The sequence below is a fragment of the Tamandua tetradactyla genome, chromosome 17, assembly GCF_023851605.1.
Source record: "Tamandua tetradactyla isolate mTamTet1 chromosome 17, mTamTet1.pri, whole genome shotgun sequence".
In the NCBI taxonomy this organism is placed as follows: domain Eukaryota; kingdom Metazoa; phylum Chordata; class Mammalia; order Pilosa; family Myrmecophagidae; genus Tamandua; species Tamandua tetradactyla.
The window spans coordinates 2,493,182-2,505,577 of record NC_135343.1 but is presented as its reverse complement, the minus strand read 5'-3'; the positions used below and the strand labels follow the sequence as shown (position 1 = coordinate 2,505,577).

The following is a 12,396-nucleotide window of genomic DNA, read 5'->3' as shown; positions in this document are numbered from 1 at the left end:
GCCTGCAGATCCCTGAGGAGACAGCTCCGTCTCCTGCCTCCTGAGAAGGGGACGGCTCCCTGCCCTCGACCGTGGCCACACAGCAGGGGTGAGGCTGCCAAGGTGAAGGCTGTAGCCTGGGGGAGGGGATGGGAGGGCGAGGGCAACAACACAGACGGTCCTTCTACAGGACGGCTAGGCCAGGGAACTGAGTGTGGCACTTCATACCACACCAGGAACGGCAAGTGCTCTTCTGACATCAGGCCCTGTTGCTGAATTCAATTTGCACTTCCTTGCTCCCTGTGTTAGTTAGATTCAGTTGTCAACTTGGCCAGGTGAGCATACCTAGTCTTGTTGCTGAGGACATAAGCCAATGGTGCGTGAACCTCATCTGTTGCCAATTACATCTGCAGTCAGCTAGGAGGCGTGTCTGCTGCAATGAGTGACGTCTGACTTAATTGGCTGGTGCTTAAATGGGAGATTGCAACGCAACACTGCTAGCAGCTTGGCATTCCTCATCTCAGCACTTGCAGCTCAGCCCGGGCCCTTGGAAATGGAGAAAGAAATTACCCCGGGGAAAGTTGTTGGAACCCAGGGGCCTGGAGAGAAGACCAGCAGAGACCATCCTGTGCCTTCCACGTAAGAAAGAACCTCAGTGGAAAGTTAGCTGCCTTTCCTCTGAAGAACCAACAAAATAAATCCCCTTTTATTAAAAGCCAATCCGTCTCTGATGTGTTGCATTCCAGCAGCTAGCAAACTAGAACACTGCCTTTAGATGAATTCTCTCTCAGGTTCCCACAATTCTCCCCTGCAGTTTGGTTTCTGTTGGCCTTCCCAACATTCGTTCTTTGTGGCAGATATGCCTCTATATAACTCCAATTATGCCCAAGGAAGGTTCTCAGCAATTAAGACAGATACTGCTGGCCATTTCCCAATTTTCCTCTTCTTTAGTAGTAACAGAATCCCAATTTTTATCTAGACACATTGCCTAGATAGAGCTCCATTTCCAAGTCTCTCTTACAACCAGATATGGCCATGTGATCAAGTTCTGGCTAATTAGATATAAGCATCATACTGTGTATTGACTCTCAAGAAATCAATTTAACAAGAAGAAGCAGTTCCCTTTGACCCCTTACCCCTGTCCTGCTGCTTGGAGTATGGATGCAATGGCTGGATCCCAGCAGCCATGTTGAAACACAGAAGGGAAGTTACACACTAGGGATGGCAGGGAAGAGAGCAGGGAGGATCCTTGGTCTCTCATGATTTCAGTGAACAGCTAGTGTAGCTGTCCCTGGACCACCAATCTCCCAAACGTTTTATATGAAATGGAGTTAAACTATCTCACACAACCACTTATTAGGGTTTTCTATTATAAGAAGCCAAATCAATTCTAAATGACCCAGCGACCACGTAAATTAGGGGAGGTGCTTGAGAGGAGCAGAGCAGAGGGAAGTGGGCAGCTCAGTAAAGATGGCACCAACTGTTGTCAGTTTTATCTGCAGCTTGGCCCCAGCCCAGACCCTCCCAGAGATGGCCTGGTGATGTGTACCCCAGAAAAACAGTTCTTAATCCACTCCTGTGGATGTGAACACGTTCTAAGGATGGCCTTTTGATGAGGTAAATTCAGTGCAGGTATGGCCCACCGCAATCAGGATGCTTCCGAATCCTGCTTAAGCACAGTGAAATTCAGACATGTGGAGAATGCCACAGGGGAGCAGCCAGAAGCTGGAATTCAAAGGACTTGGAAGAAAAGGAGAGACCACCACATGCACTGCCATCTGACGGAAAAGCTCCAGCCCAAGGATCACCAGCCTTCTGGGAGAAAGCACTGCCTTACGGACACCTCAGTTTTGGAATTCTCCTAACCTCAAAACCATGAGCCAATAAATTCCCAGTGTTTAACCACTCGTGGCACGGTATTTGTTTTAGCAGCTAGGAAAGGAAAACATTCACTACAGGGAAGTGTGATGTGCTGAGGGAGGGGATGAGCTTGGCTAGCTCTACCCCAGGTGTAAGAGAGCAAGAAAGCCCAACACTCACCTGACATGGAGAGAAAACGCTGGAGCCTTCAACCTTAGCAGGGTGTGGATTCTCAGTGCCACTGCTTGTTCTACAAAGCATGTCCACAAGCCTCCAGCTCAGTAAAGCAGAGAGGGTAATTGGACAGCACATTCCTGGAAGGTAGGGGGTTGTTCCCGTTTTTTGTTCTGTCATTTTTGGCTGGATAGCAAGTCTTTTTTACTGGGGGTAATCCCCAATTATCTGTTTCACTGCTCCTGTCCACATGGCCAAGACCTAGACTGGCCCAGTAGATGGCGATGGGGTGCTCCAGCAGAGACCCAGGACCTGCCAAGGACACAGCCACGCAGAGCAAAACCTACAGTATTATCCCAAACTGCAGCAGAGCTCATCCCTCTATCTCCTTTAGGTTATGGGGAGAAATTGCGAGTCTGTGAGTGACCGTGCAGCTGGCTCAACTGCATGGAGCTTTTGCCTTCCAACCATGATTGGGCCTGTGGTCAGAGCAGCACAGACACACTGAGGCAGACTGCCCACGCTCAAGGCCAAGCTCTGCCCCTCCAATGTCCACCCTTATGCAAGGTCACTCACCTCTGTGCACGTGTCTCCTCACCTGTGCGGTGGAAGTGATGATGGCATGCCCGTCATGGTACTTTTTACCATTGCCATCCTGAAGAATTCCCAAACATGAACCCAGTCTTGAAGGCTGAATCTCCGGCTACAGTAACTTCTCTCCTCCATTCTCCTACAAGGTGCGTCATCTTAGCACCTGAACACCTGCCTAACACTGGCACGTCGGTCTCCTGTGTCCCTAACAAGACCTCTTCCCCTGCAAGGGAGGGATTCGGTCTAACACTTACCTAGTGGGCATGCAACTGTTTGGCCAGGTAAGTTATTCAGAATTTTATTTTTAAGCATGATACATACATTTACAAGAACACATATGGCACAGTTTATGTACACAAATGTACATGAATTAGGTAGGTCTTTAAGGATAAGACTAAGCGCCTACTAGAAAATTATTTACTCTAAGAGTAACATGGAAAATAGATCTAATTGTGAGACTAACCCTGTACAGGGAGACACAGAAGGGGCACAAACTTTCACACCCAAGAACAACATCCTTGCCCTCGCCTGCCTCTGGCCACCTCCTTCCCAGGTGACCACTGTAGGGCAGAACGTGAGTTCATCAAGGACGGTGCTTTAGGTGCTGGCTCCAGGGCAGTGACAGAGAGAAGGAAGACCAACTGACAGGCACTTTTGGGATTGGAAAGGCTGGCCACAAGCCAAAGTGTCTTCCTCCCCCAGGAGAGGAGATGGCCTCGCCACCGATACACGGCAAGCCGCCGGCTGCCGTCTTCTCTGCAGGGAACTCAATCCTCCTGCCTCACAAGAACGTCAGAAAGATCCTCTGTTCCTTCCAGCTTTAGATTCTGAGGGAAGATCAGCAGACACATAAGCTCTGGTGTACTGAGAACAAGAGAATCACAGGCCAAAATCTAATCAAGAAATAGGGAGCGACTATAAAGAATGAGGTTTATCCCATTTACACATAAAATTATATTATAGCAATTAGAATTTGTATAAGAAAGCTGGTTCCTAATCCTTGCCAATTGCTTGGAAAAGAAAGCAAGAAGCAAGTCTCTGGTTCCTGTAACAATCTCTGTCTGCAAAGGGCCCAGCAGCTGAACTGTCTGCCCTGGAAGGAGCTGAGGGATCAGACGGGTCCTGACCACCACCTGGAGCCACAGTGCACGTGCATCAAACCCAGTTTGAACCGGAAGCTGCCAGTGGCCCAGCAGGCCAGGAGACCCCCACCATGTGTGACATCTGCATGCCCCTCACCCTCACAACCCGGATAACCTCTCCCTTGTAACAGCCCTCCACTGCCTGTCTTCCTTCTGGTCTTTTCCCCACCTCTCAATTCTCCCCCCGCCTAGCGCACCCCTACCCCCTACACTTTGAATCCCTTCACCAATCCCAGGCAACTGTTTCTCTCCAGGCTAAACAACTCTAAGAACCTTTCTTGCCTAACTTGACCACAAACCATCCATCCCCTTATGTAGCACTGAAGGTGCTCAATAGCCACCCTACCTCCCTCCAGCACATCTTCATGTACTGCTAAAATCTTCCTGTTTGGTCCTCTCCATTATTTTCACTGCTAATCATACTTGATGGTCTTTTTCTAGGTTACATCTAGGTGTCTGGTTAATCCTTCTGCTTGCAGCTATTATACAAATCACTATATTCAAGGGACCTTGGAAAGTGCCCATGAAAGATCTAATATAAAGTTACTGGGTTGGCACAAATTGGGAGTCCTCCCATGCTTACCGGACGCACCTACCTTTTCATTGGCAAGATGGAGGAGACAGGCAAAGGCCAGTGGTATAGAGAGGTTCTGAGCCATGAGGGGAGGCAGGCTGTGAAACAAGGGGCAAGTGTTTAGCCAGGTCTCCGCAAGCCTAAGAACAAAGGTGCTTTCATCAAGCAGGAATAATACACATGAACAATGAATAAGCCAAAGAGAAACAAAGAAATATTTCAGTGCATTCATAAGCAGGTTTTTCCAGTTTCATATTGGGAAATAAGAACTCTCTTGTTCCATTCCAGTTAGTGGCACGGAAAAACATCTTTTTAACGTAACCAGGTTGGCTGATTAAATTATCCAGCAATACAGAGAGGAGACAGAAAAACTGCTGAAAGCGCGACATAAAACTGACCACAAAGCAGGTTGTGTGTGTATAGGGGCTTCACCCTGCAGAGAGCTCATGGAGACAGAGACAGCAGCCGCCCCCACCCTGGGGCACTCACCTTGTCTGCAGGCTCCTGGCAAGCCCACTGAGCAGCTTCTCATTGGGCACCTCCATGGGGCCCCCTTCCTTTTCCGTCTCATGGTGATTTGCCTAAAGAGAAAAGGACATTACATTTGAGAACTTGAGGGCCAGTTCACTTCCAAGAGAGTAAAATAAACTTACGAAGTTGTAGCTCCCCCCGCAAAAAAACCTACATCTGACATAAACCAGAATAATTTCTTGGTTACTTTCTGAAGAAAAGGATTTATATGGGAAACCAGTGCCTCAGCTCTGGACTATGACACTGACATTTACCTACTTGAGGTAAATGTAGACGTTCAATGGCTAGTATAATTCCAGCAAAGAGGAAATTGCAGAGGCTTCTAGATCCCTCTTGTGAATAAAAGAGGGGGGTGAATAAAAAAAGCTATAAGCATTTATTGCTTCAACTGTACTTACTATACAGCTAAGGGCAACATAAAATGCATATTTAAAAGTAGACTAAAAAGTTTTCACATAAAACAAACAGAACAGCCCACAGACTCCTAGCTAGCAGACATGCAGTTACAAAAGGCTATCATGTCCAGGATTTGCTCCAAAATAACCCAGAATGTGCACATGGGCAGGCGGACAGGGTCACACTATAGATAAAACATTGATTATTATTGTAAGTGGGGTTCTTTATACTATTCTCTCTACTTTTGTATATGTTTTAATATTTTCATAATAAAAAGTTTATTTCAAAAAATATTAACAATTACCCTGGTACCGTGGAATCAACAATGCATCCTGACCAAAAAAGGGGAAAAGAAGTGTAACTAATAAAATATCAGTGCTGAGAGAGTTCAAATAGAGTCAAGAGGCTACTCTGGAGGTCAGTCTTACACTGACTTCAGTTAGGCATTGCTACCTATCATAACTTGCCAAACCTCAACCAAAACCATTCCTGGCAATCCAAAAGAACATCTAGGGCAATATATAAGAGTCTACAAAGGTTCCATGCACTTGGGTAACCTTCCAGAAACCTACAACCCCCAAATGGATCCCTGGACCAGTTAAGTCCTGAAACCTGGAGGGCACAGCTCAGAACATCAGCCAGTTCCATCTTCCTACCCCATATGAGTGACAGCCCTTCCAACATGGAAAGTTAGACTGGGAAAAGCCCAAATACCCCTTTAAGGGTGAAATAGAAAGATCAAAGGTGATGGTGGAGTTATACAGAAAAGGTAGAGTTTAACAAACGAATATGATTGCTGAATCATTAAACTGATATTTCTTTTAGTCTCTAGTATCTTAAAGCAGCTAGAAGTAAAATCCTAAAGTTGTAGAATTGTAACCCATACCAAATTCTGAAATCTGTTCTACAACTAATTGTTCTGCTGTGCTCTGAAATTGATTGCTTTTTTTGCATATGTTATTTTTCACAAAAAAGAAAAAAAAGTCAATTGTGATGATAAAAAAAATTTATTCCTTCTAGCCTCCTATATTCTGGAGCAACTAGAAGGAAAAATCTGAGAGGATTTTGTTAGCCCATGACAAACTCTGGAGCTGTTGTAACTACTAGTTGAAGAGTGCTTTGAAAACTATTGCTTTTTTCTTTCTTTGCTTTGTATATATGTTACATTATACAATAAAAAAGTTTAAAAAAAAGAAACATATATATATACGTAGGGAGATACATAAAAACATATATATATTAACAATTAACCAGAATTCCTGGGAGACCTCTATCTCATAAGGCTGTCACCCCTTTCTAGCACAAAGTTAAAATGCTCATTGCCCACATATCCCTGCAGACTAAGAATGATCAAATGAGAGAGGGGAAGTGTAACAGAAGCTGGGATTTAGAAAATGATTATGACAACTGGCTCATGATATAGACATTTTAGTTTCTAGTGTATTAGAATAGCCAGAAGGAAGCACTTGGAATTGTTGAACTGTAATCCAGTAGCGCTGCTCTTTGATAATGACTGTGTAACTGTACAGCTTTTACGGTGTGACCGTGTGATTGTAAAAGCCTTGTGACTGACCCCTCTTACCCAGTGTGTGGGTAGATGAATAATAAAGACATGCATAGGCAAGAAAAAAAAAAGGAATTCCTGGGGGATAGGGTATATGAGTCACTGAAATATGAAGGTTAAGCAGAAGCCCCCTTCCCACTTTTTAAAAGCACCTCTCTCACATTTGTCTCCCATTCCTTTCTGGTTGTGAAACTTTAGGAACGCGTGAAGCAGGCTGCACAGCTCAGGATCCACCACCAAACTGTGACCTGCCACTCCCCATGCAGCCGAGGAAGGCTAAGAGTGCGGGTGGGATCTGGATAACTGGGGAAATCTCCCACGCGGAGGTGAGTTCTGAGCTCTCTTTAGTTGGATCTGGTTAACCAAGTCTTTCCTGCTCTTGAGAGTGAAGAGAAACCAACAGCATCACCTTCATCACTACTTTTTTTAAGCTACTTTCCTATTTCAGATAAATTTCCCAGATCAGAATCATTAGGTCAAAAGATGTGAGCATTTTCTGGCCCTTGAGGTGGAGGTAGTGACTGCTTTTCCAAAAGGACCACATGTCAACCTAAACTGTTACTAGCAGTAAATAAGCATCTAATTTTTCCTGAATCTCAGTACTGAAAAACACCGCTTAATTACTAAAACTGTTGCTGTGTAAAAGCACCTAAAGATGTTTTTATGTTTGTTTTTTAACACTGGCAAGGCTGAATAACTCCCATGCATTAGTTTACCCTTTGTATCACCTTCTGTGTTTCTGCTTGTTCATAATTTTGTTCATTTATTTCCCTTTCAGAGGCTTGATGTCTTTCTTAAACTTCTGAATTAATGTTCTCATGTCCAAATCGAGGAATTGGCACTGCAAATGCCACATGACAGGGCACCCAGAGGACAAGAGGAAACACCGTTACCTTGGCCTCTGCCAGCTTCCCAGGGCGCGCTGTCAGCAAACCCCACATGCTCTGCTTCAGCTTCTTCATGTCCATCCTCTTGGCAGTCTTGGCATAATGAATTTCAACTTTATTTACCTGGGAAAGATGCGTGACAAAGTAAAACCAAAGCGGAGAAAGACACATTGATTATCAATTCACTGTAAAAACAAAAGCCTAGTATTTAATAAAGAAGGAATAAAGTTGAAATCAAAGAGTTATACAGCTTTCTTCGGACATAGTACAAAGAAGTCCTCATTTCAAATTTAATTTCTTTTTGATCAGGTACAGTTTATATCAAAGCTAACCTGGAATGCCAGTGTAAAAGAGGTAAGTGAATGAGACGAGCATGAAGACTGCAAGCCTGCCACCAGGTCTGGAACAGACATTAATGCACGATGACTTGATACAAACTGAACACAGCCCAGAGTCTCCAGAGCAAATAGCTGGCCTTACCATTTTAGTACAAACACATTTCTCTGCCTATAGCCTTCACTCACATACTTTACTTGTGTGACGGGTTCCATCCTTAGCCATCTGGTTATCAAGACCTTTTAAGAAATGGTCAGTTCCATACAAACCTACAGCCCCCTTTAAGTCTTAGGTACTGGGAGAACAAAATTGAAAAAGAAAAGGAAAAAGAAAAAATCAAACACAAACTGGTGTGCCCCTCATACAGGAGGCAAATTAAATAGAGCCTAAGTGAATGATGGGATTCTCAGCTGCTTCATCCTTACCTTCTGAGGCTCAGCTACCAGATTTGACTCCCCATACGTTGTGATGTCTAATCCTGGGGTTTTAGGAATGTCACCATTCTCTTGTGTTGTCTTAGATGAGTGACAAGGGTAAAGTGAGAGGTCAAAGGCCCCAGACGTTCCCACAAATAAACCATCCGAGTCTTCGCAGTCACTGCCAGCGTCCTGAGCAAGGAAGGAGCTCTTAGATTTTTGCAGAAGCTGTCAGAGGGGCCTAGAAACATCCTCAGAACAGATACACATTTACACAGCAACAACAGAGGGCCTGACAGTTCGTTAGCCTTGGACGGACTTCTAGGTGCCTCTGGCTCCTTCCTTACTTAGCCCTACTTGCAAGGTAACTGCTGCCCACCTTAAGGCCTCTCAGACGGGCTAGACGAGCTCACAGTGTGTGGACCAAGGTCAGCCAGCAGCCTGGTCTCCTGAAGACCACCCCATCCATCTGCCTTCTCCTCCTTTACATACCACCTTCACATGCTGAGGCGTTTTGTTTCCCAGCCAAAAGAGAAGCTGCTAAGAGTAGGACAATTTACATTCCTCTGAAATCCCAGAGCCACGATGAGTGCTGTGCACACGGCGAAGGCTCCACCCACACTGGCTTACAGGGCTGGGGTGGTGTGTCTCCTGCACACAGGGCTCCAGCCACACTGGCTCACAGGGCTGGGGTGGTGTGTCTCCTGCACACAGGGCTCCAGCCACACTGGCTCACAGGGCTGGGGTGGTGTGTCTCCTGCACACAGGGCTCCAGCCACACTGGCTCACAGGGCTGGGGTGGTGTGTCTCCTGCACACAGGGCTCCAGCCACACTGGCTCACAGGGCTGGGGTGGTGTGTCTCCTGCACACAGGGCTCCACCCACACTGGCTCACAGGGCTGGGGTGGTGTGTCTCCTGCACACAGGGCTGGGGTGAGGCAGGACCCCGAACCCACAAAACCCCACCTGATTCAAAACTGCCTGAAGCCTTTGCCAGATAGGGAAACGGCAGATGGGAAACAGGAAACCAAGACCCGTTCAAGAGAGGACGGAGCTCTGCTCCCCTCTCACCTGCAGCCGAGGGCAGAAGTTGGAGGTGTCGCTGGGGTTGTTGTAGTCGTAGTCCTCCACTTCCTCATAGTGTTCCGCATCTGCCCTCCTGCCCTGGGCCGCCCTAAGAAACTAGAACGAAGGAGAGAACAAGGTTAGGAAGCAGCTTCTAGAAAAGCAGCTACTGGGCTAGGTTGGATAAATACCTCTTAGTTCCTAGATGATAGAATTTTAGCGTTGTAAGGGTCCTCACGAGTCATCTAGTCCAACCAACTTTTCAAGTGCCCAATATCCTTCTCGAGCAAACCCAGGATGGGGTGCTCAGAGCTCCCCTCCCCCAAATAAGGGCAGAAGCTCCTTGTCTGTCAGTTCAGGTCTTCTGCACACAATTTTATGTAGAAAAACTTCCTTCACTAAAAACAAACAGAAGTTGGAAACCCCCACCTACAGCTTTCTGAAAGGAAACGTGGAACTATTTGAACAATTCTGATGATAGTAAACTTACTTCCTTAATTCACAGGCAGCCCATCCCATTCCCAGGTGGCAGCCACTGCTCCCTATACCACTACAGGGACAAATATCTAGCTCTTCTGTTAGGACATCAGTGGGTCCTCAGTCTGCCTTCCAGAGCCTCACAGAACAAATCTGCTTCCCCTTTTGGGTGTACCTGTCGACCACAGCCCTTCAAATATTTGCAGGCACTTAGGCCAATGATTTTACCACAGGTGGTGTTTTGACAGTTGTGGAGAAGTGGGGCTGGTGGTTTGTACAGTTGACCAAACATACTGAATATTTTAATACAATTTTATACTTGAGAAATACACACTTGCTTCCCTTGTTCTCGTGTAACATGGTTCCTGAGTCCCTCTCCATGAACATGCTCTGCTGTGGGTACACACCAGCACGCCCACAGCCTACACGGGATGCTCGGAGGAAGGTGTCTGACACATCAACCAGGACAGTAAAGGGACGGGTCGTTGTTCTGTGCGGTTCCCCACCGCATCCCGTGTCGGGCAGTCACTTTCTGGGGGAGCTCTGCTGGAAGAATGAGGGCTCTCCCACTCCTGCTGCCTGACCACCCTACTTACTACACACAGGCCAATTTTTCCCATGGATAATCAGAAACCGAAGTGCTTTCCTTTGTGAAAAAAAAACCAAGAATGATGGGTCAAAAACCAAACAGCCCTGGGGCACGGTGTGCAGACTTTCTTCCACCACCGTCCCTTCTGAACACGTGACTCACCACCTGGGCCACCCAGCAGAAGTGCCATCGGGGCAAGGGGCAGGGCAGGTGGCTCGTGGCCACAGAAAGCAGCTCCTGCACATAACATCACAGGGCTTCTCTCCCAAACCGGGCACAGCTCTGAGGCCCTGAAGGGCTCAGAAGCGCCGAGAGCCTTCCTCCAGTCCGGCTCTGCTGCTCTGCGCCGTGCGCGCGTCGGGACCCAACCAGCACAGAACCGCCTCTGTCTGTGCCGTGCGCGCGCCGGGACCCAACCAGCACAGAACCGCCTCTGTCTGTGCCGTGCGCGCGCCGGGACCCAACCAGCACAGAACCGCCTCCGTCTGCGCCGTGTGCGCGCCGGGACCCAACCAGCACAGAACCGCCTCCGTCTGCGCCGTGTGCGCGCCGGGACCCAACCAGCACAGAACCGCCTCCGTCTGCACCGTGCGCGCCGGGACCCAACCAGCGCAGAACCGCCTCGGTCTGCATCGTGCGCGCCGGGACCCAACCAGCGCAGAACCACCTCCGTCGTGTGCGCGCCGGGACCCAACCAGCAAAGACCACACTGATCACAGCCACAGTCTCCGTGCTTTTAAGAGCATTTTTGTTAAGTGAACAGAATTGATCAGAAAGAAAAATACCTCAGGGTTGGTTTATAAAAAAAGAATGTAAGAAATCAGTGAATTCAGGGGAATGTATACATATCCCTAAGACCTTGTGGAGAAACAGGCCAACTAAGGAAGAGGACATTAGGGTTGCACACATAACATCACTAGAGGACAAGCCAAGACTGCAAACGAGCACACGAGGGTCCAACACAGCACAACTTAGCATGAACCTTGGTCTGGTCAGTCTCTCCATCAGAGATAGCCACTTGTCACTCGTGCCACACAAAAGACACATGCAAATGAAGTAAACAGGTGGTCTGGAGCAAGGGACCTGGGAAGCGTTTGTGCTGCACTCGGGAACTTTCTGAGGAACAGCCATCAGCTCAGCACAGTGACACCGCCCACTCATCACGGGTCTGTGTCTATGCTGTGGTGAGACCAGAGGGGTTATGCAGAGCATTAGCTAGTGATGCCACAACTTCAACGACAAAGTGAGAGAATCCAGAGATAACTAAAAACTGTAAAAACCTCAACAAAAGACGTTACATTTACATTTCAGTATGGAGGCTTCAGTGTCCAGTGCGCTAATGGCCACGGTGCCTCTGAATCTTCAGTGTGCACTTATCCTGTGCAGGCTTTTCCCTTCGGCTCTGTCTGACCAATTTAATCTCCGGGCAACTTCCTGTGGGCACCACCCATCCTTCCCTGACTCGCTCCTTGCTCCAGGGGCATCAGCTGACAGGTGCATTACAACCACTTGGTAACAAAAGCATCTCAAAGGAACCAAAGAGCAGCCCTACCCTGGTGCCTGGTTTGAGGTGCAGCCGGACGAGGCTGTCGGTCTCATAGTGGAAGTCTGCAGGGAGAGTGGTGGTTTTCCAATTCTGGTTCTCCAAAGTGGACTTGGTCAGAACAGTGGCAGCCTGTTAATAAAGTGGTTTTCAGCCATCTTTAATAAGAACAGTCAAAAATCTTTTTTTCCCCATTAAGAGTACAAAGAATTAAAATAAGTCAAGCAGCATGAAGCCCAAGTGCACCCTCAGGGTCCCGGGGTTCCCTGGAA

General features: G+C 47.4%; 1 protein-coding gene across 2 annotated transcripts in view; it reads right to left on the bottom strand.

Moving 5' to 3' along the window:
* Positions 1-2,886: 2,886 nt before the first annotated feature.
* The window catches only part of NCAPH (non-SMC condensin I complex subunit H), a 30,078-nt gene continuing 20,568 nt past the window's right edge, over positions 2,887-12,396 (bottom strand). For both annotated transcript variants that reach the window (XM_077133768.1, XM_077133769.1), the window contains exons 12-18: positions 12,134-12,256; positions 9,522-9,632; positions 8,460-8,642; positions 7,705-7,821; positions 4,810-4,901; positions 4,343-4,418; positions 2,887-3,431 (exon numbers count right to left, since the gene is read on the bottom strand). In XM_077133768.1, the coding sequence (XP_076989883.1) occupies positions 3,372-3,431; positions 4,343-4,418; positions 4,810-4,901; positions 7,705-7,821; positions 8,460-8,642; positions 9,522-9,632; positions 12,134-12,256 (762 nt within the window). In that variant the 3' untranslated portion in view covers positions 2,887-3,371. The remainder of the gene's footprint in view (positions 3,432-4,342; positions 4,419-4,809; positions 4,902-7,704; positions 7,822-8,459; positions 8,643-9,521; positions 9,633-12,133; positions 12,257-12,396) is intronic.